The sequence below is a fragment of the Lactuca virosa genome, chromosome 6 (assembly GCF_052849685.1).
Source record: "Lactuca virosa cultivar CGN04683 chromosome 6, Lactuca_virosa_CGN04683_v6, whole genome shotgun sequence".
NCBI lineage: Eukaryota > Viridiplantae > Streptophyta > Magnoliopsida > Asterales > Asteraceae > Lactuca > Lactuca virosa.
The window spans coordinates 46,154,264-46,180,611 of NC_136431.1; the positions used below are offsets into that span (position 1 = coordinate 46,154,264).

At 37.2% G+C, this 26,348-nt stretch overlaps 1 protein-coding gene across 1 annotated transcript in view; it reads right to left on the bottom strand.

Moving 5' to 3' along the window:
- Positions 1-26,010, bottom strand: part of LOC145121501 (mitochondrial inner membrane protein OXA1-like) — a 30,671-nt gene extending 4,661 nt beyond the window's left edge. The window contains exon 1 of the mRNA XM_079057237.1: positions 25,886-26,010. Within this exon, the coding sequence (XP_078913363.1) occupies positions 25,886-26,010 (125 nt within the window). The remainder of the gene's footprint in view (positions 1-25,885) is intronic.
- Positions 26,011-26,348: the final 338 nt, after the last annotated feature.

The window sequence follows — 26,348 nt, forward strand, 5'->3', positions numbered from 1 at the left end:
CGAAGCCATATACTACCTCCCATGCATGTGTTCCCCTTTGCGGATACTGATGGCCGACTCCACCTTCCTCACCAACGATTGACGTTTCTTGTAGTCACCCTACATGACGCCCATCGCCCTCACCTTCACCAGATGGCCCGTTACCCCGCCTCCTACCTTTTTCACATACATCTCCTTCAATAACCATAACTATTCAAAATCGGATTGAAGCAATAGATTGCAATCAATATGTATATATTCGATTATTATAGATACTGTATTCACAGAATCACAAATCACTGTCTCATTGCATCCTCAGTTCCTGTCTCTTCACGCAGCCATTGGCAAATCAATTTTATCTTCCTGCTTCTGTATCACTACACAACCATAGCCCCACATCACAGTGACACATACCCCCAATTACAGTGGTGTAGCCACCATAGCAGCGGCACCGGGTACCACCTCCACCATTGCATTAGCTACAAGTTATTCTTTCTTTCCTTTCAGACTTTTAGTTGTGTTTTCTTGCTATTAGTCAATAGTTCACTTTGTATTGGGAGAATATCCATAATTGGGATGCTGAAAGTTGTGTTTTCTTTCTTTCTTTCCTTTCAGACTTACCATTTGTCGCCTCTCCATTTCAGGTATGCTTCTTGTTCTTAAGGTCTTTCTCTGTTTTTGTCTTGTTTGTCTCTATGTTACCTCATCTCTATTTTTTAGTCTCATTGCTGCGATTTGAAGGGGCTAAAACGTAGATAGGAACCTGTGACAAGTTATTCTTGGTCTTATGGGATAGACTTGATACTTAGATTATTATAAAAAAACAATAGTTGCAAATTATTATTAGAATCTGGAATGATGTGTTTGATTGTATAATTTCTTTACATGTAGTTAGCATATGGGAATTGTCTTGGAGAGGTCAAAAGTAATATGGTTTGGGAGAGATACACTTGGAAGGAAAAGCCTTCTTCTTTATTGGACAAGTACAAAAGAGCCCTGATTCACACTTTCTTCTGAATCAACACCTGGAATTTGATGAACTGCATTGTTGGGAAGAACTACATGTAGGGCCTATAACCTGTCTATGAATTCACCAATAATGGATGATAATCTGATGGGTGGGATAAAACTTTTGTTGAACCCAAAAGGCATAATTGGGAGGACCCCTTGCTGGAAACTCATTGAGTGGGATAAAACTTTTTTTGAACCCAAAACTAAAGATTTTACCGAATATCTTTTTACCATATTATACCATCAAACTTTTCTGGTGTAATATTGTTATAACACAAAGTTAATTTTTCAGTTTTTTACTGTAATGGTAGATGACATGTTATAACATAAACTCCATATTATAGCAATGTACTTTCGTTATGCAATGTTAGACAAAGTTGTATTCTTTTCATTTATTTATCATACTTTTATGTTAAAGAAAGTTGTATTATTTTCATTTTTTAATGGTGTATGATCTGGTGCAATTAAAAGAATAGATGACAAAAAGGGCAATTTGGTCCTTTCTTATAGCTGTTATTCAATACAACTATATTGTTATTTGTTTTTGTTTTTATTATTTTTATTATTTTTTTTGGTTTTTTCAGAAATTGTTTCTGTTCAGGTAACTTTACAAAACTATCATTCAATTTTTTTCATTAATTTATACAACCCTTTAATTGCAAATAAAGCAATGTAATTTTGTAAAATGGCGTGATTGACCTTTTTGTTCATTTTTAATTCTGCCAAATGATATCAAAGAAAAAAATAGTCAAATTTACGAGTCATCCAAAAAGTCTAAAATTGTCATTTTTTTGTATAATAACTTAACCAGGAAACAATTTCAATTTTACATCAACAAATTTTCATTTTATGAAGACTATTATTTAAACTTATAAATACAATAGTTCAAACAGAATGAACATTACATAAATATAGTAACATATTCAATAAACGACCCATAATTATACCGATAAGAAATTATTGTTCTTTTATAACTATATTTACATATAGACACATATAATAACTATAATCATAACTAAATGCTACCTACACTCACAATATTTGTTTCTTCTCAAAGCCAATTCATCATATTTTGACACACCTAATAAAAAGTAAATGACCATAAATAACCAATACAAACTTGTTTTCTTGCGTTTACTAAGTACAACTAATACAGAACCGCCCTATGGACACACAAATATTTAGTGTGACCATATGTATCACCTTTTAGCTACTTTGTCTGTTATGTGGCTAAAAAGGAACCAGGTTATAGACACACATACAACTGACTCATGTGACAATACGTTTATCTATTGTCTCTCATAAAAAAAGTATGACAATCTTGATCGATATATGTGGCTGATTGTGACCTATGGCCTAAGTGTTCGAGTGTGACTAATATTTGTCACATTTAGTATAATTAAGTGTGGTTAAAGTTCTGATTATCTATATAATGGCCACACAAAATAATTTAAATGTATCCAAAAACAGTCTCTAAATTTTTTTAGTGACCTTTGGCCACACTTTTAATAAAAAGTGTCACAGGCCGTTTTTCGGAAAGTGTGACCGTAGGTCACTTTTGTACTAGTGCATGTTGTGCCACCATGATGGATGTTGGGCCATTAGTGTTCATGATGCGCCACTTGTACATCATGATGCTTCACTATGGCACAAGGTGCTCCATCATGTGTGTTGCTGATGGTCATGGGTTGTATGACATGGAAGAATGTTACAGAAGATGTTGCATGGCGGAATATGATTGGTTTGCCACCATTCATGGGCCAATGGGCGTGACCCATTAGGGTTTTAGGTCTGATCCCTCAAGTATAAATAGGGATGCATGCAGAGTCATTTGAAGCGTCTTGTGTTGGGTTTTGAGCAAAACAACAATCATATGGTATGCATGCAAACCCTAAAGCTTTGGATCTAGGTTTTTCTAATTATACATGCAATAATCATCCAAAGCTTGTAAACCCTAAATCTATCATATAGAAATTGAAATCAACATAATTAAACAAGTAAGAATGTTACCTTTCAATTGTAGCTTGAAGATCCTTGCCTTTGAGAGCTTAGTATCACAAATGTAATACATCTAATTGATCACAAACACTACAAGCAATTGGAGAATGTTATAAAGAGAGGGAAGGGATAATAATTTCGCCTCTAAGATCCTTAGGGTTCGAGTGGCTGAAAATTAGATGCCCAAGGAGTCTTTATATAGGTGAGGAATTAGGGTTTCAGTCAAAGACCTAATCCGGTTGCTTAGGCTCTAAGCAGCCCATAGGAATCTTCCAGAATCCCTAGCCTTGGACGAAATCCTTATGGGCTCCCATAAGATTTCGTCCACCTCTTATCCAAGAGGTCCTCAGCCCATTTTGCAATTATCACATAATTACAATATCAATCCCCTTTATTCAATCAATCTCTTTTGACTACAAAATTAATTCTAAATTAATTCTTGACCAATATTAATTAAATAACATGATTTCTCTTTTAATATATTATTCACATAATATATTAAAAAATCACATTTATCCTCTTTCTCAATTATTCATCCAGTCAAGTTGCTTTGGTGAAGGCAACCCAAAAGGACCATGCTACAATCGGGTCAAGTACATACCAAATATAGTTATGGGCTTAGACACCTAATACAACATCTTGTCTTGTCTTGTATCTTGTATCCTTAGTGAGTAGGATGAATCTCTGGCGAATTGTACTTGTAACCTCTATTTGAGAACTCTGAAATAAAGAATATTTCTCTCCTGCCCGTGGACGTAGGTCACCTTGACCGAACCACGTAAATACCGTGTCTTTATGTGCTTATAGTTTTGCTTGTTATCCACATTACTTCCTAACAAGGTTCATCAGAACTTGGCAAGTGACATTAGATTTGTTCTGAGTCTTGACAAGTAACGCCTATTTTTCCCTAACAATATTGTTGTTTGAGTCATAATAATTATGGAACAGAGCATTGCCAAACTTATCACTATTGTCAAATTGAAAATATTTAAGGCTAAAACCAACCTGATTTTTAATATAAGAACATAAGTGAAGAAATTTGGAAAAAAAAATCATATTACAGATAAGTGGATAAACCTAAAGAAAATTAAAAAAAATATAATTTAAGAAAATAATATAATACGTAAAACTACTAAGACTAGATAATGGTGATATCAAAGTTGTAACTCAAAAGAAAAGAAACTATAGACATAGAACGATTATAAGGAAGTCAGTCGTGGTTATTAGATTAACAAAAGGTTTTTTAACATCCGGTTTCAAGATGTTTCTTTATTTGGAAATAAGACTTTAAAATTTATCAAGAGAAGGTTTCGGGCTTTAAAGGATGAAGTTTTGGACCTAAAGAAATGGGGTTTGTGGGCTAAGAGAATGAGGTTTCAGACTAAAATGGAGTTAAATTGGGCCTTGTTGGATCGAGATTTTCAAGGCGCGACATGTAAGGTGTCACAATGCGATTTTGTTGTGTGGGCTTAGGCCTTAGGCCTTAGGATTTCGGACTATTTACACTTTTCCCTAGCTTTCGTCATTTTTGTTTGCTTCCACCCCATAGAACATTCTCCCACCTAATCCTAGCCTCCCTTTTGATCCTTTATGTTCTTTGGTGCTCTTTTGTGAAGATTCAAGAGGAAGAAGTTAGAAACAAGGTTTTGATGTGTGTTTCATTGGTTTTCCAACAAAGCAATCATCTTCTGGACCTTTTGTGTGTTTAAAGTTCTCACCTTTATGCATTTCCTTTGATAGATCTAAGTGTTTTATGGCCCTTGAGTTGTTCTTGCCTCTTTATCCTTGTATTCTTAAAGTTTGGAGAACTCCAGAACCTTTTTTGGTTGAATTATGATGCTTCTACACCTTGGTCTTGGAGGAAATGACTTAGGGTTTGTGTTTTAAGTTGATGATTCTACACTTAGCCATCCACTTAGCTTTGACTCTTTGGTGGATATTTAGACTTAAGGTTTGTGTTTTAAGTTGATTAAGTCATTAGGATGGATAAAGTTTCAAACTTTATCCATTTAGAAGTTTTGGAGTTTCAGATCTGAGGTTTGGAACTCCTGTCGTCATGGATTAAGGATTGAATAAGGATGTTGTTAAGTTGAGTTTCCCAACGCAGCGACCAAAGTGTCTCGGGAAACTTTTGGGTATGTCCCGATGATCTTGTCTCCTATCATGGCATAACCATTATCTGGTCACGATATGATTACTGTTGACCGTTGACTTTTGTTGACCATTGAATTTTGTTGACCTTTGACTTTTTGACAAGTTTGACTTTTGGTCAAACCGAGGATTTCGAGTAGATTGAGGTTTGACCTCTTTCAGGTTAGGAGGTTCGTGTAGCTATCTTGGTCAGACGTTGAGTGTTTATCTTTCAGCTTCTTGATTCAGGTGAGTTTTCTCACTATAGTATATATCACAATATGTGTCCTTTGTAGGATAGGATGTGATTATGTTGTGGTATTCTGTTAGCAGCTAGACTAGTTAGTAAGTTACTGATAGTGTTGGATTGTTTGTGTATCTATTTGATATATGTTAACATATTTTATGATGAGTTGAGGTCGGTCCAAGTATGTAGTGGAGGCTAATACCCTCGGGGCAGACCAACTTTATGTTGAAGGCAAAAAGGGCGGACCAACTTTATGCTGAAGGCTAAAGGTGTTGGATTAGGTGTCTAAGCCCATAACTATAATTGTGATGTACTTGACCTGATAGTAGCATGGTCCTTTTGGGTTTCCTTCATCAGTGCAATTTGATAGGATGGACTTTTGAGAATAAAGTTATTTATGATTTATTAATATATTATAAGTATAATATATTAATTGAGAAATCATATTATTTAATTAGTATTAATCAAGACTTAATTTGGAATTAATCTTATGATCAAAAGAGACTAATTGAATATATGGGGATTGATTATGTAAATCAATGATTCTTATAGTGTAGCTAATGATCCATGGTTATTTAGGATGGGCTAAACCAATGAGATAGTCCATGGATAGTCCATGGAGGTTTAACCCATGGAGCCTAAGTAATATGAAAGTTCATTAGGGTTTGCAAGGTGTAACCCTAGCATTTGCTACACTATAAAAGGACCTCCCTAGAGCCAAAATCAGTTACCCCATCATTCTAAGAGTTTGATATTGATTTTGTGCTAAGTAACTTATTCTCTCCAGCCTCCTCTTGCATTTGGTGTTTGTGACACATTAGAGGCATCACACTTGAGGTGCTCAAGCTTTCAAACGCCATGAACTACAAGTCCTACTAAGAGGTAAGTTATCTAACTAGTTGTATTGTTCAATTCTCAATTTGTATGCTAGTTAGGATGTATGCTTTGGAAAATTGAAAAATGCATGTACAATTAGAGAAAACATAGATCCAAAGCATCTAGGGTTGTATGTGCATCATAGGAGTGTTATAGTGCTCAAAACCCAACAGTGGTATCAGAGCCTAGGATTGTTTTCTGTTATACTTGATGCTTATTGCTTTCCAAAGTTGAAAAAAAATCAATTTTTTGGCTTCTGACTGATGAACTCGCCAAGTCCACTGGATGACTCGACTAGTCCACTCAGTAAATGACCAACTAGACGAGTCATGTTCTTGCACTCGCCGAGTTGATGGTTTTGAGTGCAGAATTTCGAGTTTTTGGCCAGAATTGGATTAGGATCATTACCACAAACTGTTTTTTGAAACATATAATCTGTTTTCTTCATATGGTAGTGATCATGCTCGTCCAATTACAAGATAATTGTCAAAATTTAAAAATTTGTATTAGTTTATATGATTAGGCTAATTTCTTAAATTGGTGATTTGAATTATCTTAACCAATGAGTTTAACTAGATCATAGATAAATTATTTGATAATTTTTGTTAGTTAAAATGTTGATCTTAATGCTTTTAATGATCTCTATAACTTGTCCTCAAGTTATGAAAAATGAAAGGTCTCATCCATTAAAATGCAATTAAACTCATAAGTTATAGAAATGAAGAGTTTTGACAAGTTTCAAAACTTGCCCTCTAGTTTTGGAATTTGTAAAGTCTCACTAATGAAACTTTAATTCCAATCCCTAGAGTTCTAAAAGTTAAAATTCAACCCTTATACTTTATAATATTATAAGTTTAATTTTATATATATATATATATATATATATATATATATATATATATATATGTATAAGACAATTCAGTCTTACCGTTAGTAGGCCTCATTCACGAAGCTGGTCTATAAGGGGAGTATAAAGTTACTGCCTATAAAATGGTGGTTTAATGGGTGTCCACTCTCACCCACCGTTTCCTTGACTGGTGGAGGGTCGTTAGCCGAAAGGGTAGGATAGGACATTAATTCTCGTTAAAAGTATAATGATAAATATAAAGTAACTAAACTTTTATTAAATTCTCAATCTTAGTTACTTTAGGAAATGGTGAAAATGGTGCTAATCCATGAAATTACACTTTGCACCTTGTTAAGTTGTTAGTGGAGCGTGTGTGGTTAACCGACACACAAATCTGGGACTGATAATGTGTGGCAAAGGGTAGCTTGATGTTAATCATAGATCAATGGAGCGTGTGTGGTTAACCGGCACATTGATTAGGTGATTTGTAACATTGAGTGTGCCAAGCTAATTTGCATGGTTATTCACACCTTGTTTGTGATCCTCGGCATCCCAGTCACAAACTTGAAGGGCACAATCGAGATTTAAACATGCCATTGAAAAGTTCAATGAATCTCAAATTATCTAGGAATTTCAATCCAATTAAAACTTAATAATCTATTTCGTTTTTCATGGTGGAATTGGTCAATCGACATTTAACTACCTTCAAAAATTTTACAATTGGATTACGGCATCCCTTTTTGCAATTGTAGAATATTGTGTTGGGTCCTAGCCTTAATATTTCATTTGGGTGTAATATTAAGGATTATCATCTAATCTAAACTTTGTTCTTCTTCCTTTTCAGATGTCTATCCCAAAAAATGCTTCCAACCCAATCCCTTCAGGCTCTTTCTCCCTCATAAACCTATGTGGGAGGGTCATTTTCGATGGCTCGAACTTCAATGACTGGATTCGAAACATTTGAATGGCTATTCGCTATGAGGACAAAGAATATGTCCTAGATAAAGAGCTTAAGGAGATTGATGTCACCACTGCTACTCCCGAACAGATCGCTGAACATACTACTCATGAGAGGGATGTGACAAAGGTGTCGTGTCTAATGATTGCTACCATGACTGCTGAGCTGCAGAAGTCCTATGAGGACTACTATCCTTTTGAAATGTATCAAGATTTGATGGAAAGATACCATCAAAGTGCTCGGCATGAGAGGTATTAGATCAATGCCTTCATGATCACAACCAAAATGAAGGATATGTGGACCACTTCCAAAAGAGTTGGCCATAGATATCAAAGTGCTCGGCATGAGAGGTATTAGATCACGGCCCACTTCTAAAAGATGCAGAGATATGTGGACCACTTGCTTAAATTGAATGTCAATTTTAATGAAGAGTTGGCCATAGATATTATTCTACACTCTTTACCTTCTTGTTATGATCCATTTCGTATGACCTGTCATATGAACAAGGAGGAGGTCACTCTTAGCAAGCTTCAAGGCCTTCTAAGAACTGCAGAAAGCAACTTGAAAGGCAAGTCGGTTGTTTCTGATCCTACTACTACTACTTCTGAACCTGTTTTGGCAATTGGACATGAGAAGGGAAAGAAGAGGAAGGCTCCCTACAGGAGCCACAAGGGAAAGTCTCTTGATGGATCCTCTTCCAGTGGGACCAAATCTGGTTTTGCTAATCCATCTTCCAATCCGAAGGATGCAGAGTGCTTCCACTGTCATGAAAAAGGGCACTGGAAACTGTTGGATTAGTGTCTAAGTCCATAACTATAATTGGTATGTACTTGACCCGACTCGGCATGGTCCATTTGGGTTGCATGGCATCGGAACATTTGGATAGACCGTTTATGAGGAAAAGACATTTTGTGACATATTAATATATTATAAGTTCTAATATATTAATATGAAATCATGTTATTTAATTAGTATTGATCAAGAATTAATTTGGACTTAATTTAGTGATCAAAAAGAGACTAATTAAATATATGGGGATTGATTGTGTAAATCATTCATTCTTATATATGTGGGCTTATGATCCAAGATTCCTTTATGTTGGGTTTAACCCATGTGGTGATCCATGGATACTCCATGGAGGTTAAAACCCATGGAGCATAAGGAATGGGTAAAGTCATGAGTTACATGGTGTAACCCTAATAGCCACACTATATAAGAACCCCTTTAGTTCAAGAAATTGGGACTAGTGATACATATTTTGAGGGCTAGCCAATTTGAACATGTATGTCTTCTTCTCATGGTTATTCCAAGAGTTCATGATGTTGTGTGAACCATTTGAGGTGTCACACTTGGGGCACTAGGCTCTCAAGCTTCATGGAGTCAAGCAACAACAACAAGGTATGTATTCTATCTATTTTAGTATCCTAGTATCAATGTTTTGATATGCTAGTTAGGATAATACCTTGGATAATCATATTTGCATGTATAATAGAGAAAACATAGATCCAAGGTATTTAGGGTTGCATGTACACTTAGGAGTGTTAGAATGCTCAAAACCCATCAGTGGTATCAGAGCCTAGGCTTGTTTTCAATTATACTTGATGCAAATTGCTGAAAAATGCTGAAAAAGTCGAATTTCGGGCATTCTGGGCACTGTACTCGCCGAGTCCACTGATGAACTCCCCGAGTACATGAAGAAAATCATCCTACTCGGCGATTAGGTTGATACACTCGACGAGTAGGAGCCCCAGACAGCATATTTTCGAGGTTTTTGGCTAGAAATGGACTAGGAACATTACCCTAAGCTGTTTTTGGACTTATAAACTTGTTTTTGATGTGGTAATGTTCATGCTAATCCAATTTCAAAGATAATTGTCAATAGATTCATGTTTTGTATTAGTTTAGTGATTAGGCTAATTACATGAAAAAGTTTGATTTGAATTATCTTGTTCTTATGAGTTGCTTAGATTAATAGAAAAGTTAATTGATTATGTGTTTTCAATCCATTTTAATCTAAGAGTTGATTCTAAAATGTGTTTTTGTAACTTGTCCTCAAGTTATATGAAAAGTCACATTTAAGTTTCATAAAACTCATAAAAGTTGGCAATGGTTACAAAAAAATGAAGAGTCTTGTCCTCAAGTTATGGAGGTTCAAGAGTCACTTCATTAAGTAATAAAATGTGTAACCTTAATTAATTCCATAAGTTATAAAATAAAGAAAAGTTACATTCTTTTATTAGTTTAAAGTCTTCCATAACTTGTCCTCAAGTTATGGAACTTGAAGAGTTTTTTAATTAAAACTAATTTAAACACATAAGTTATGGAATTAATTAGTTTTGAATAGTTTCAAAACTTGCCCTCAAGTTTTGGAATTTGAAAAGTTTCACTTATGAATACTTTAATTCCAAGTTAGCCCTTAGAATTTTAAAAGTTAAAATTCAAACCCTTATACTATTATTATAATTTTAATTATATAGATATGTATAAGAAAAGTCAATCTTACCGTTAGTAGGCCTCATTCACGAAGCCGGTCTATAAGGGGGGTATAAGGTTACTGCCTATAAAATGGCAGTTTAATGAGTGTCCACTCTCACCCACCGCTTCCTTGACTGGTGGAGGGTCGTTAGCCGAACGGGTAGGAAAGGACTATAATTCTCCCTTCATTAAAAGTATTAATGATAAATACTAAGTAACTAAACATTTATAAATTCCCAATTCTTAGTTACTTAGGAAAATGTGAAATTGGTGCTAGCCCATAAAATTACACTTTGTACCTTACCAAGTCGTTAGTGGAGCGTGTGTGGTTAACCGGCACACTAACATGGACTAGTAAGAGTGGCAAAGGGTAACTTAACTTTATTATAGATCGGTGGAGCGTGTGTGGTTAACCGGCACATTGATTAGGTAATATTGTTGAGGGTACCAAGTCAATTTGTATGGTTATTCACACCTTGTTTGTGATCCTCGGCATCCCAGTCACAAACTTGAGAGGGCACAATCGAGATTCAAACATGCCATTGAAAGTTCAATGTATCTCAAAAGATCTAGGAGTTTCAAATCCAATTAAAACTTAATTATATTTCGTTTTTCATGGTGGAAATTGGTAAATCGTCATTTACCTACCTTTAACTATTTTATAACTTGGATTACGGCATCCCTCTTCCAGTTATAAATAGGTTGTTGGGTCCTAGCCTTAATATTTCATATTGGGTGTTATATTAAGGACTCTAAATCAACTAACTTGAATATCTCCCAAAAGATGTCTAAGTTCAGACATGTATGATCTTCCCAAATCTCTTGAAACAAGCTTTCCTAAATGAAGATGATGCCCCATGGAAATCATACTTCTTTCACCTCCTCCAATTATTCTCCCTAACCCACAAGTTCCTGAAAAGTTTAAGGTCACTCAAACCCTATTGGCAAGCAAAGGTCTATATGTGATCACATCTTGGAGATGTAGTCACATATTGACAAGCCGGGAGAGTTGGGTGTCAAAGTCTAGAGGAAGCTGATGATCAATCACTTTCTAAGTCACATAGTGAGTTCCTTTGGGACTCCTATGAAACAGACTAGGACAAGACCCTTAATGATGTTATCTATTTGCTAAGATCAACTTCCTAAAACTTTATGGACATTGACAATGATGACATTGGATATCCAGTAAAGCTCTCTCTTCCCAATGGAAAGGGATCGGCCATAGTCAACTCGGTTGACCAAATGGTAAAGAGAGAGGCTAAGTCTGAGATAGTCCCATTATCAATGGTCCATTGCCAAAGAAAGGGGCATTGGTTGAGAAGCTGCCAAGTTTACCTAAGGATATTAAAGTCAATAAGTTTGACTCTACTTCAGGTAAAGTCCACCATCTAACTCTACTAAGTTTCTATTCTGAGATTCTTGATACATGATGTGACTGGGTCACATGTTGATGTTTTAAGAATCAAAGAAAAAAAGTGAAGAAACTTAAAGAAAGATTATGCTGAATCTGATCGCGTAGATGGATTTCTATCGCATAGTTTGAAGATCGGATTCTTGAGCTACTTCTTAGGAGTTATGATATTTTGCTTAGGAATAGATAACAACAAGTTTTCATATGGATTGTAAGGATGAGTTTTTCCGCAAAGTTTTAAAAATAAAAGGTAAATCTTTTGATTTTATTTATTTTAAAATATCCTTACAATGGCATTTGTGAAAAACTGTGTTGCTTATAAGATTCCATTAAGAGCAAGAGTGGAAATATGAATTTGATTCTTTCATTTGTGGTAGTGTCTAAATTTACCAAATAAGGAAAGATTCTCATATCCTAAGTTTCAGTTGGATAGAAACTTGGAATCATGCAAGTTGTATAGCATGATGAATAAGAACTTTCAAGCATTGGAAAAATTAAGACTAACTACTTGTTCACATGGATGTGTGAGTCAAGTAAAGGATCGAGTACACATTCTTGTGCACTGATCAAGCCCACCACAAATAATCGTTAACACTATTCGTCATTATTTACTAAAGTTCAGTAAATATGGTTATACTTACAAGCTTAAGTGTAATTCTGAGACATTGGAAAAGGTTTCAATGTATGGAGAGCGAATAAGAAGAATCAACTTAGGCAGAAAGATAAAAGTTTCTCAAATCTGATAAGATGGGAGAGTACTTTAGTATCATGTTATATAATCATCTTAATGATTAAGAGACCTTATCACAATTCATCCTCTAAGTGCATTCTGGTAGCTAAGAAGAGGAGCTATGAATTGTTGAAGTGGTTAAATCAAGAAGATGATTTATACTTCGTTCCAAAAACAATTCTTAGAGTTATACTCTAAGATTGTAACTTGAGTGACATGTCTTAAAGAAGGTTTAAAACACTTGTCAAATGTAAGAGTAGAAAGTTTCTACTCTTGTACATTTGAAATTGGTAAGTTGTGATGTTTTGGATAAAACAAAGGCCAACTAAGGCCAATTGTGTGAAGTGTTTGTCCTGATTAGGATCCACACTATCTCTTGAATATCTTACAAGAAAGTCTTATATGTCAAGAGGACAGTGGGAGTCTTAAAGGTCTTGAAAGTCTCAAGAACTAATCAAGAATAAAACCTGAAGTTCTTCACTAGCACACGACTTGAGGTTTATAACCTGTCGTGTCGACATGTCTGTGCCTATTCAAGTTGGCTTTGCATAGGAGTTCTGAGAGTTCTCAATTGGTTGCACAGCTACTTGGAAGCAATGGCAGGCCCTTGAACTGCCAAATGGCAAGAATTTAAGATTGCACAAGTTTAATCCATATAAGTGTGGATTTGTCAGTAACCTTGTCTTCTGATTATGGTTTTGACAAAATTCATATGGATAGGAACTCATACACCATTAAAATCTAAGTGTCATAAGGTTTCTCTCCGATTCATGAAAATGATGGTGAGGAAACACTTTCACTAAGTAGATTTTAGCTAGATAGCAATTGTGATATTTGCATTCTCAAAGTCGTTAGTGGAGCGTGTGTGGTTAACCGGCACACTAACATGGACTTGTGAGAAGTGGTAAAGGTCTAAACAATCGAGACTATGATTACGGCATCCCTTTTCATAGTTCTTAAAATTGTTTAGACACACATGTGAGCTATCTAAGATAAGGTGTATGATATTGATAAAGTTTTATCAAAGCAATCTAGTATCAGAAATCTGAACTTTGGTAATGTGCATTAGACATAGCAAGAGTTGCTACAACATTCATGAGTGCTCATAAGTTCTGAGTATTGGATTCAACCCGCGCTCATTGGAATCACTTCATGGATTTTATCACGAGTGATCATGAGACGATAATATCTTATATTCTTCAAACCTAGAGATATGAGTTGTTACTATGAGTTGGTTATACATTGATTGCACGAAAACGCATTCGGTAACTCGGTGTTATAAAACGTGCCTTTGTGTATGATTCAATAAGTAGTAGAACAAGCCATATGAGTCGAAGTTTATCCATTCCTTTTACCTTCGGGATAAAAGCGATATCTGTGGGCCCCTCGATGATTTGGTGATGACAAATGTAAGTGCTCGGCCGGGCCTGGACTGATTTGATTTGTTCAATGAGTCAGTCGTCATAAATCGGAAATCGGGAAACAACAAATGGACAGAGAGAATGATTATAATCCATGTCTCAGTCCATATGATATCTAGAATGGAGGAATATATGATCCCTTATCTAATGGACAAGTCATTGACAAAGGTCAGAGTTCATCTACAAGGTCAGAGTTCGACAACGGCTTTTGAGAGCTACGATTGCCAGTTGGTTCCTGAAGTCATACGCAATAATAGTTTTAGACTTATCCAAGTGGGAGACTGTTGGATTAGTGTCTAAGTCCATAACTATAATTGGTATGTACTTGACCCGACTCGGCATGGTCCATTTGGGTTGCATGGCATAGGAACATTTGGATAGACCGTTTATGAGGAAAAGACATTTTGTGACATATTAATATATTATAAGTTCTAATATATTAATATGAAATCATGTTATTTAATTAGTATTGATCAAGAATTAATTTGGACTTAATTTAGTGATCAAAAAGAGACTAATTAAATATATGGGGATTGATTGTGTAAATCATTCATTCTTATATATGTGGGCTTATGATCCAAGATTCCTTTATGTTGGGTTTAACCCATGTGGTGATCCATGGATACTCCATGGAGGTTAAAACCCATGGAGCATAAGGAATGGGTAAAGTCATGAGTTACATGGTGTAACCCTAATAGCCACACTATATAAGAACCCCTTTAGTTCAAGAAATTGGGACTAGTGATACATATTTTGAGGGCTAGCCAATTTGAACATGTATGTCTTCTTCTCATGGTTATTCCAAGAGTTCATGATGTTGTGTGAACCATTTGAGGTGTCACACTTGGGGCACTAGGCTCTCAAGCTTCATGGAGTCAAGCAACAACAACAAGGTATGTATTCTATCTATTTTAGTATCCTAGTATCAATGTTTTGATATGCTAGTTAGGATAATACCTTGGATAATCATATTTGCATGTATAATAGAGAAAACATATATCCAAGGTATTTAGGGTTGCATGTACACTTAGGAGTGTTAGAATGCTCAAAACCCAACAGAAACTAAGCTGCCCCAAGTACTTGCAGGACATATAGGATGGCAAGATCAAGCCCTCCTTTGCAGGTATTTACACTATTCAATCTAATAACTCATCACATGATAATTCTTGGGTCCTTGATATAGGTTGTGGATTTCACATTTGTTCTAATTTGCAGGGACTAAAAAGAAGTAGGGATGTGGAGCACGGGAAGATAAACTTAATCATGGGAAATAGGAAAGTGTCGCCTTTAACCAAGATTGGAGTTCATTCTTTATTTCTTAGTAATGGTTTAAATTTAGATTTGAGTAATTGTTGTTACTCGGCCGATATGGCGAGAAATATTATTTCCTTTCACAGTTTGTATAAACAAGGTTTTACTATTTCTTTTAATAATAAAGTTGGTAGTAACAATGCTTATTATAATTGTGTATTTTATTTTGAAGCATTACCTTGCAATGGTATATATGAAACTATAATGGTTGTAGATAATCTAGGAAATAATGTGTTGAATAATGATTCGCCCAATGTTTTGGACAAGGCATGCTTGTGGCATTGTCATCTTGGACATGTCAACAAGAAGCACATAACCCAGCTCCAAAAGGATGGAGTTTTGGAGTCATTCGACTTGAAGTCGGATGACACATGCAAAAGGATGGAGTTTCAGAGTGAGCGATGTATTTTCATCGGCTACCCACAGAAATCCTTTGGATATCTCTTCTATATACCGAGTGACAATGTTGTCTTCGTTGCGAGGAGAGGAGTCTTTCGAGAGAGAGTACTCATAGGCCAAGGGGACAGTGGGAGGAAAACTAACCTTGAAGAGCTTCAAGAGTTAAACGATGAAGGAACCCCAAACACTAGCACTCAACCCGAAGAGGAAACTCCGGGTGAACCAATTGACCAGTCCGTACCTCTGAGGCATTCCAGTAGAGTTAGTGTTCCACCTGTGTTATATGGTTTTCATATAACAGCTGAAGGTGATACATTTATCAGTGATAGTACACTGGTAAATCTGGATGAACCTAACAACTACAAGGAAGCCATGGCAGGCCCCGAGTCTGCAAAATAGAAAGAGGCTATGGACAGCGAGATTCAGTCCACGTATGACAATTAAGTTTGGAACTTGGTTGACAATGTACCGGGTCGTAAGACAGTCGGATGCAAATGGATCTTCAAGAAGAAGACCGACATGGATGGGAAAGTACACACATATAAGGCGTGACTGGTTGCGAAGGGCTTTACTCAAACTCATGGAGTTGACTATGATGAGACCTTCTCACCAGTAGTGAAGATTAAATCTATAAGGGTTATGCTAGCCATAGTTGCATTTCAAGACTATGAAATATGGCAAATGGATGTCAAAATAGCTTGCCTTAATGGAAAGTTGGCTGAAGATGTCATGAGTCAGCCAGAGAGTTTTGTCAATGCAAAGTACCCTAAAAGAGTGTGTAAGCTTGAAAAATCCATGTATGGATTGAAACAAGCATCTCGCAGATGGAATCTTTGTTACGATGAGAAAGTCAAAGAGTTTGGATTTTCGAGAAGCGGGGATGAGTCTTGTGTGTATGTCAAGGCTAGTGGGAGTATAGTAAGCTTTCTGGTATTGTATATAGATGACATACTGCTCATAGGAAATGACATCCCAACCTTGCAGGAGGTTAAGTCCTGGCTTGGGAAGTGTTTCGCTATGAAGGACCTTGGGGAAGCTGCTTACATCCTAAGGATAAGGATATTGAGAAACAGGAGTAAAAGACTAATAGGACTTAGTCAAAGTACCTACTTGGAAAAGGTGTTGAAGCGTTTCAGCATGGAGAACTCCAAGAAAGGTAACTTACCTATCCAAGGCAATGCTAAACTGAGTAAGACTCAGAGTCCGAGTACAGAGGTTGAGATAGCAGAAATGAGTCGACTACCATATGCTTCCGCAGTTGGCTCGATTATGTATGATATGACTTGTACTCGCCCTGATGTGGTCTTTGCTTTGAGCTTGGTCAGCAGATATCAAGGGAATCCTGGTAAAGCTCATTGGGCTGCGGTTAAGAAAAAATTTAAGTACCTGCGGAGGACTAAGGACTGGGTCCTTATCCTCGGTGGGATTGATGACTTGATAGTGACAGGGTATAGTGATGCCAGCTTTCAACCGACATAGATAATTTCCGCTCTCAGTCGGGCTGGGTGTTTACCCTGAATGGAGGAGCAGTAACGTGGAAAAGTTCCAAGCAGGTGATTGTAGCTGATTCAACGCGCGAATCAGAGTACATAGCAGCAAGCGAAGCATCGAAGGAGGCAATATGGTTGAAAAACTTCATCGGAGACCTTGGAGTCATACCATCCATAAAGGAGCCTGTGGAGATTTTCTGCGATAATGAAGGGCGGTTGCCTTACCCAAGGAACCGAGAGATCATGGTAGATCCAGACACATCGACAGAAAGTACCACTTCATAAGACATCAAGTAGAAGAAGGACACCTCGTGGTGAAGAGGATATCGTCGGAGGACAACCCAACAGATCTCCTTACGAAAGCACTGACTAGGGTTAAGCACTTGCAGCATGCAATGGGCATTGGGCTAACAGACGATATTAGTTTTAGTATTTAGATAAATAGAAACTTGTAATAGCTAAATTGTAATTGACATTTTATGATTAAATAAAAGGAGTTTTATTTATAAGTAAAGTTACTGTCTTGTGTCAATTGTTTACTATTGTTTCACTTTGCATGTTTTGACTTCCAGAATAATAAGATTATTCAAACCATCCACAGTCGATCATACTTTGGAAGTAGGTAATGAGGCTAGACTGTCATGAGTTGGCTTACAGATTGTCTAAGGCGTTAGACATAGCAAAAGTTTGCTACACAATTCATGAGTGCTCCTGAAATAAGATTTGAGTATTGGATTCAACCTGCGCTCACCTGAATTACTTCATGGAATTTATCACAAGTAATTGTGAGACAATAATATCATATAATCTTCAAACCAAGATATATAAGTTATTGACTACGAGTTGGTTGTGCATTGATGGCATGAAAACGCATCAGTAACTTGATGTTATAAAACGTGTCGTTGTGCATGATTTGATGAGTAGTTAATTCAAGCATATAATGTCGAAGTTTATCTGTTCCTTTTATCCTAAGAGGATTAAAAGCAATATCTTGGGCCCCTCGATGATTCTGTTTTTGACTATGTGTCGGGCCCGGTCAGAACTAAATTGATGTGTTCAGTTATGTTCTATGCCAGACGAATTGGAAATCGGGAAACAAATTGCAGGACAATAAGTATGACTATGTTCCATGTATTTGTCTGCATAGATATCTTGAGAACAGAGGAATATATGACCCCTTATCTAAAGGACGCGTCACTGACTGGGTTAGAGGTCGACAGCAGCTTTTGAGAGCTACGATTGCTAATCGGATTTTGAAGTTGCATTGACAATTATAGTTATTAGACTTATCCAAATGGGAGACTATTGGATTAGGTGTCTAAGCCCATAACTATAATTGGGATGTACTTGACCTGATAGTAGCAAGGTCCTTTTGGGTTGCCTTCATCAGTGCAATTTGATAGGATGGACTTTTGAGAATAAGGTTATTTATGATTTATTAATATATTATAAGTATAATATATTAATTGAGAAATCATATTATTTAATTGGTATTGATCAAGAATTAATTTGGAATTAATTTTGTGATCAAAAGAGACTAATTGAATATATGGGGATTGATTATGTAAATCAATGATTCTTATAGTGTGGGCTAATGATCCATGGTTATTTAGGATGGGCTAAACCAATGAGATTGTCCATGGATATTCCATGGAGGTTTAACCCATGGAGCCTAAGTAATATGAAAGGTCATTAGGGTTTGCAAGGTGTAACCCTAGCATTTGCTACACTATAAAAGGACCTCCCTAGAGCCAAAATCGGTTACCCCATCATTCTAAGAGTTTGCTATTGATTTTGTGCTAAGTAACTTATTCTCTCAAGCCTCCTCTTGTATTTGGTGTTTGTGACACATTAGAGGCATCACACTTGAGGTGCTCAAGCTTTCAAAGGCCAAGAACTACAAGTCCTACTAAGAGGTAAGTTATCTAACTAGTTGTATTGTTCAATTCTTAATTTGTATGCTAGTTAGGATGTATGCTTTGTAAAATTGAAAAATGCATGTATAATTAGAGAAAACATAGATCCAAAGCATCTAGGGTTGTATGTGCACCATAGGAGTGTTATAGTGCTTAAAACGCAACAAATGGGACAGACCAGCTTTGTGCTAAAGGCCATTGTCTATATGCATTGTAGGTATATTGTTGTATGTAACTCACTTTATGCTTATAGTTGTGGATTAAATGTTTCCATGTACTTCTTCATATCGTGGGAAGGCGAAGACGTGACTGTACACACATATCAACAAGTTTTATGATTTGAGGTTCCATAGTTCTCTTCTTTATAACTATGATTTTGGATTATAGTTTATTAACAAATGCTTTTCTATTGATTATAACTTTATGAAAATCGGTATTTATTCTAATGTAAAAATAAAAAATTTGGTTTGAAAAATGGGATGTTACAGGTTTGTATCCCATGTTTTAGTTACAAAAAACTAAAGATCTATCACAAACTAATACAATATGTGATTTGCAATTATTACTAATTGATTGGAGTATACCAAGGTCTACATGGATATGAGAAGTGGCACCTAAGTCGTATTAGTTAGTGTTCCCTAACTTGTTAAGAGACATGAAACTAAATATTTGAGGTAAGGTAGTATCTTGATATGTTGTCCTCAAAGTGTTACTATTAAACAAAATTTATGGAACTGTTGAACATTTATGGATGTGATGAGCTAGAGGACGAGTGGTTGGACCGAGTGGTACAGTAGAGTGTTGGCCCATTAATGATGAGTGGTATCATATGATAATGGTCCATAAAATTAGGCCTATGATCAGAAAGCGACATTATTCCCAAGCGAGGAAGGATGGCTGACAGTGGCCTTGCGACAACCAACATGCACGGAGGGGCATGGAAACAAAGCCTAGGTGTAACCCCAAGTGGGGTGTTTCTTGCCTGGCAATAACTACAGTTATGGTTGTTTCTTCGGCTTCCCGTTCCCTAAGTAGGGTTGGCGGTGACCACCATGACTGTTGCACCGGTCCCTGTAATTACTTTTGTTTTGACCTTGACCATGTCCTTGTCGTGTGTTTTCTAAGACTAAACTAAAGGAGAAGAAAAATGATTAGACTAAAATTGTAGACGCAGTACCTCACCTTACCATACTTTTGGCCTGCCACGTTAGTGCGACATCATTTTTCCTTCACTCCATAAAACTTATATGAAATCGTACCACACCTCACCACGTTTTTCTTTCTTTTTTTAATTAAATAAAATTTGATTTAATAAAATGTAATTATATAATATTAATAAAAAGAAACTATTTCATTAATTAAAAAAATACATACTAAAAAAGATATAAAAAAACATAATCGAAACATAATAGAATAATACATCACACCTAATCATTTTCAATAATAATGTCACCATAATCCCCGCCCAAATCATCTAAAAAAAATTTTGATTCGTCATTTGTATCGTCTATTGGAATCGTAAGTCGAGTAGGACTTGGAGACCAAGTAAACCTGGGATTATAGCAATTCGGTCATAGTTTCCTAATTATATTCTAATACAAGTCCGTAATTACAAACTATATATACATGTCTAGATCAAGTTTAGGATCATAGAAACTATTTGTATTCAATATTGGTTTTGAGTTATTTTCCAATTAATCAAAGAGTTGTTTGATTATATATTGTTTTGCAATTACGTTTTCTAAGCTAGATTTGGTATCAGAGCTTGAGTCATGAAGCAGTGAGATCGAATTTATTACTTGTTGACGAGCTGGGTCAACATGTCGAATGCAGGGGGAAACGAAGGAGCTGCTCCGGTGAATATGAAGGAAGTTGGATCCACCACAGTTGTCTGTCCCATGCTATCATCAACCAACTATACTGTTTGGGCTCTACGAATGAAGGTAGTTCTCATAATTCATAAGCCATGGAGTGTAATTGACCCAAGAACAGAGAGGAACGAAGAGAAGGATTACATTGCAGTTGGTGTAACATCCACAAAAATCATGCCAAATTTAAACTTTTAAAAACATTTCAAAACCCATGATTACTACAAAACTTGTTTTCAAAATAGTATATTGTCAGAGTATCCCAGAATCAAAACATAAAATCATAAAGTGTGAGGAGCGGTGCGATCACGCCTTTGCCTTCCCGCGATCATCAGAAGGACCTGAAACACTAATCAATAAATGTAAGCTCGAAGGCTTAGTGAGTTACCCCCAAAATACCAACTCCATGTAATCATAACCATATCATATAAACATATAAGCAAACAACATGCATAATGAGCCATCAGTCTGACTGGACCGAATCCCGGTCCTCAGTCTATCTGGACCGCTCTCCGAGCCCTCGACACGTCTGGACCGCCCTCCTCGGGGCCTTCAGCCTATCCGGACCGCTCGCTAGGCCTTCGGCCTGACTAGATTTGCCCGACCCGGGCCAGCAGTCTACACCGTCCGCCCAGGGTGTTTTGGCCTACTGCACACAGTAGGACCTGCCTCAACCCTTTCCCTAAACCAATAAACATGTGCACATAAATTTCATACGCTAGCATGCAATAACAGATAGTCATACAGATCTAACAGATCACTTTCATGGCAACCATCCTATAACCAGGATACCGATCTAACCGATCTCTAATATAGAAACCATCCTACAACCAGGATATCAATCTAACAGATTACTAGCATAACAACCATCCTAAAACCAGGATGAAATCTAAAAGATCAATAACAAAACAACCATCCTAAACCAAGATGTAAATCATAAAGGGCCGACCTTGATGCCGTAGACCCTGTTGATATAGTGAGGAGAACTCACCTGGCACAACTGAAGTCCCGCAGATAAAACTACAGCTGCTGGTTGACAGATTCCCGAACTGTCAACATCAAACAATACCCAATTAATAATTGGGTTCCAATCCCAAGGTCCAACTCACACTCCAAAGGCCCAAAAGTCAAGTAATGGGCCAAAACCCAATATATGGCCCAATTTTCCAAATTGGGCCCAGACCTCTACATGGTCTTTCCTTAAGGCCCTTCCAGTTATTCTAGTCCAAACTCTAGGTATTCACATGGCCCAATATCACATAATCATAATGGCCCAATTACGGCCCATCTATGGCCCAATTTTCCAAATTGGCCCCAAGTCCTTCACATGGGCCTTACCCTAAAGCTCATCTAATTATTTTAGTTCATTTACTTGTTCTTGGATAGTCCATAATAGACCAATCCCCAAAGTCCAGTAAAAAGGCCCAATTCAAGGCCCAAGTGAAATTAGGGTTTTCATATGAAATGACGACTAGGGTTAAGTGTTCCTACTTAACTCATTAAGGACCTAATCCATTAAGGACTTAATCCATTAAGTCCAATATTGCCTTAGGTTAATTTGCACATGATTATTAATTATTATTTTAAGTTTAATACATAATTCCCGTGCGGTCCCGATCAATCCCAAAATTAGGGTTTCATGGCATTAGGCTTTCCAACCCAAATACTAGCCCATTTATCAAATGGTTGGGATTTTAGGTCAATTAGGGCTTCATTGGGCCCATTAGGGTTTCATTGGGCCCACTTGTGACATCCCCAATTTCACGGCCAGAAAAGACCGATTTCGTTTATGCTTTTAAAATAATTTCAGAGTAATCATTTGATTAAAAGTGTTGCGGAATTTGTTCCCAGAAAAACATGAATAAAATGTTATCAAATTATTTCCGAAGAAATGTATTTTATTCACTAAAACCATTGGGATGTCATTGTCAATACAAAAACATAAGCATAAACAAAACTTACATTCATTTACACTAGTGATCTACTTCTCTTTTAATCTCTCAGTGTAAAGCAACTTCGTATCGATACCTGTGATACAATTAAACTGAGTGGGTCAGGCTTGGGAGCCTGGTGAGCATATAGGGTTTTCAACCCACAATAAATAATAAACTTATTAAGTTCTCAATCAACAATAAATTTATTAATTTCATCAACCAAAATAACCCTAATTACCCATTCCCATTATCCTCACTTTACGTCCCTAAAACAACAATCACAAGGGACCTAGCCTAAGGATTTTCACTAGGGATGACAACATTGCTTTCTTCAGCAATTTATGTCAAATAAGACAACCAATAGGGTGACAACATTGCTTTCCTCTGCAATTTATGTCAAATAAAATGATCACCGGGGTGACAACATTGCTTTCCTTCAACAATTTATGTCAAATAAAACAAACACCTGGGTGACAACATTGCTTTCCCTCAGCAATTTATGTCAAATAAAACAAACACCAGGGTGACAACATTGCTTTCCCTCAGCAATTTATGTCAAATAGGCACGAAGTCACATCGTTGCCAAGGTTTATACAACAGGCACTACGTCACATAGTCGCCAGGGTTTATACAATAGGCACTACGTCTCATAGTCGTCAGGGTTTATCTAATAGGCACGAAGTCACATCGCCGCCAAGGTTTATACAACAGGCACTAAGTCCATAGCTGCCAATGTACTAAATACATAGCTACCAACGTACATCTATACTGTACTAAATTCATAGGCACGAAGTCACATCGTCACCAAGGTTTATCCAATAGGCACGAAGTCACATCGTCGCCAAGGTTTATCTAATAGGCACGAAGTTACATCGTCGCCACGGTTTATACAACAGGCACTAAGTCCATAGCTGCCAACTTACTAAATACATAGCTACCAACGTACATCTATAATGTACTAAATTCACGGCTACTAACGTACATCTATACTGTACTTTTATCTCTCATACTTTATCTATCCATGTTTTACCCAACATATTTCAAGATAAAATATATATACATTTTAAATCATTTTAAACATGTATAAAACATTCATTTAACACCCATCTCGAATAAACAAACAACATATATACACATAGCACGTATTTTATATAAAATACTTCATATCTATGTGTTAGATGAAAGTGACTACACACTCACCTGATTTAATGAAAATCGGGCAGCAATTCGTTTCCTAAAACGATCGTTTCTAATAAAACCGAAAGTTTTATTGAGAAACCGGGCTCTGCGAAGGGTCGGGCTTCGAAAGCGAAAAGATAAATTTTCCGGGCTTCTCGGGCACTTCGTGGCGTATTCCGGGGTTATAATCGATACCGGGGCTTCGGGGGATGATAAAATGAAGAAAATATGAAGAAATGGGCTAAAAGTGGCAATTCCTTAAAAATATTTGAGAAGGCTCGCAGCCTTCTATTTATAGGGGGAAGCTTCTGATCGGACGGCTGAGAAGGCTCCAGGTGGCGCAGATCCGAGGGCTCGCAGGGAGGGCTCGCACATGGGCTGCGCATGCGAAGGGGCTGCTGTCCTCTTGTGATTGGACCGAGGTCTAGGTCCGAAGTAGGGGGTTCCGTGGCTTCATACGAGGGTTCGGACACGTGATAGAGGATACGTGTCGCCTTCTCACTGGACCACTTCGGATCAGATCAGCAGCTCGGATGACTCAACACCATTTCGTACACGTGGCATGTTCTAAGCGAGGACACGTGGCCGAAGTCCACCTATGCGAAATTCCTCGGTTTTGGGGATTTTTACCAATTTTCGCGCCAAAACTTCTAAAATCCATAACTTTCGCATACGAGCTCCGTTTTTGACGTTCTTTATATGCACGCGTAGGTAAAATTACGCTCTACAACTTTCGTTTAGACTCCGTCGGCTACATTTGAGTTTATTTTTTATATTATTATTTTTAACAGACCGGGACAGGAAATTCGTTAAAAATTCATAACTTCTTCATCTGACGTCCGTGTTCGTCAGACTTTTTACCGTTGTGCTACTATTGACGAGACCTTCGATTCTCGTTTAGGTCGTGTCGGCTAAAAATCACTCGATCTAAAATTCGAGTTTTTAGCTGTCTACTGCTAAGCTGAAACTTCGAAAAATCATAACTTTCTCATACGAAGTCAGATTTGGACGTTATTTTTATACATACTCTCGGTTTAACGAATACTACGACTTTTGTTTAGATCACTAAGGCTAAAAAGCAGTTTATCAAAAACTCACTTTTTACGACATTCGGCACCGTGCCGGTTTTGTCGCGAAACTTCGACAGGTCATAACTTCTTCGTTATAACTCGGATTTCGGCGTTCTTTATATTTTCGGAAACCTCGAGACATATACTACAACTTGGTTAAGATTAATCCTTCTAAATAATCTTCCATCAAAAAGTTAGTTTTGATGCTTATCGTCTCTAAATTGACTAGCCCGGATCTACGGGCGTTACACCACTAAGGTTTCATTTTGGCCCACTAGGGTTTCATTGGGCCCATTTTGTCCAAGCATCTCAAATGAGTCAAAACGCGAACGAGGCTCACCGCCACCCAACGCGGCGGCTGGTGGCGGCAGCCACCACCTTACGGTGGTGGTTATGGTTTTTTCTATTGATTATTCCGGCACGATTACAAACAATACAATAACACACACACACACTCAAAATAACATAATAAATACACACCCACAACCACCCTTGTGGTGGAAGGTGGTGGTAGATGGTGTCAGCCACCACCTCACGGTGGTGGTGGTGGCCCTCTTGTAATTCTGGCTAAGACAACCACCCACACACGACACACACACACACATAAAATTAACACCATACAGCAGCATACACACCCGCCGTGGCTGTCCTTAAGGCGACAGCCACCATGGCCGGCAGCCATGGTGGTTTTTCCTTGGGTTTTTCCGGCAGCAACAGCAACAAAGCGGCGGTCATAGTGTTTGGCAGCCGCCCACGCCATGCTAGATAGGTTATAAACCTTGGGAAATAATATTTTGCATGTATCTTAGACAAACATAGATCCAAGGTTTAATAGGGTTGCATGTACACTTAGGAAGTGTTAGAATGCTCAAAACCCAACAGTGGTATCAGAGCCTAGGCTTGTTTGTTTGATACTTGATGCAAAAAAGTGATAAAAAGTCGATTTTTTGCTGTCTGACTGATGAACTCGCCGAGTCCATGGGGGGACTCGCCGAGTTCATGTGTAAACTCATCCTACTCGCCGAGTAGGTTCGTGCACTCGGCGAGTAGGAGCCTCAGAATGCAGATTTTCGACTTTTGCTGCTGGAAATGGACTAG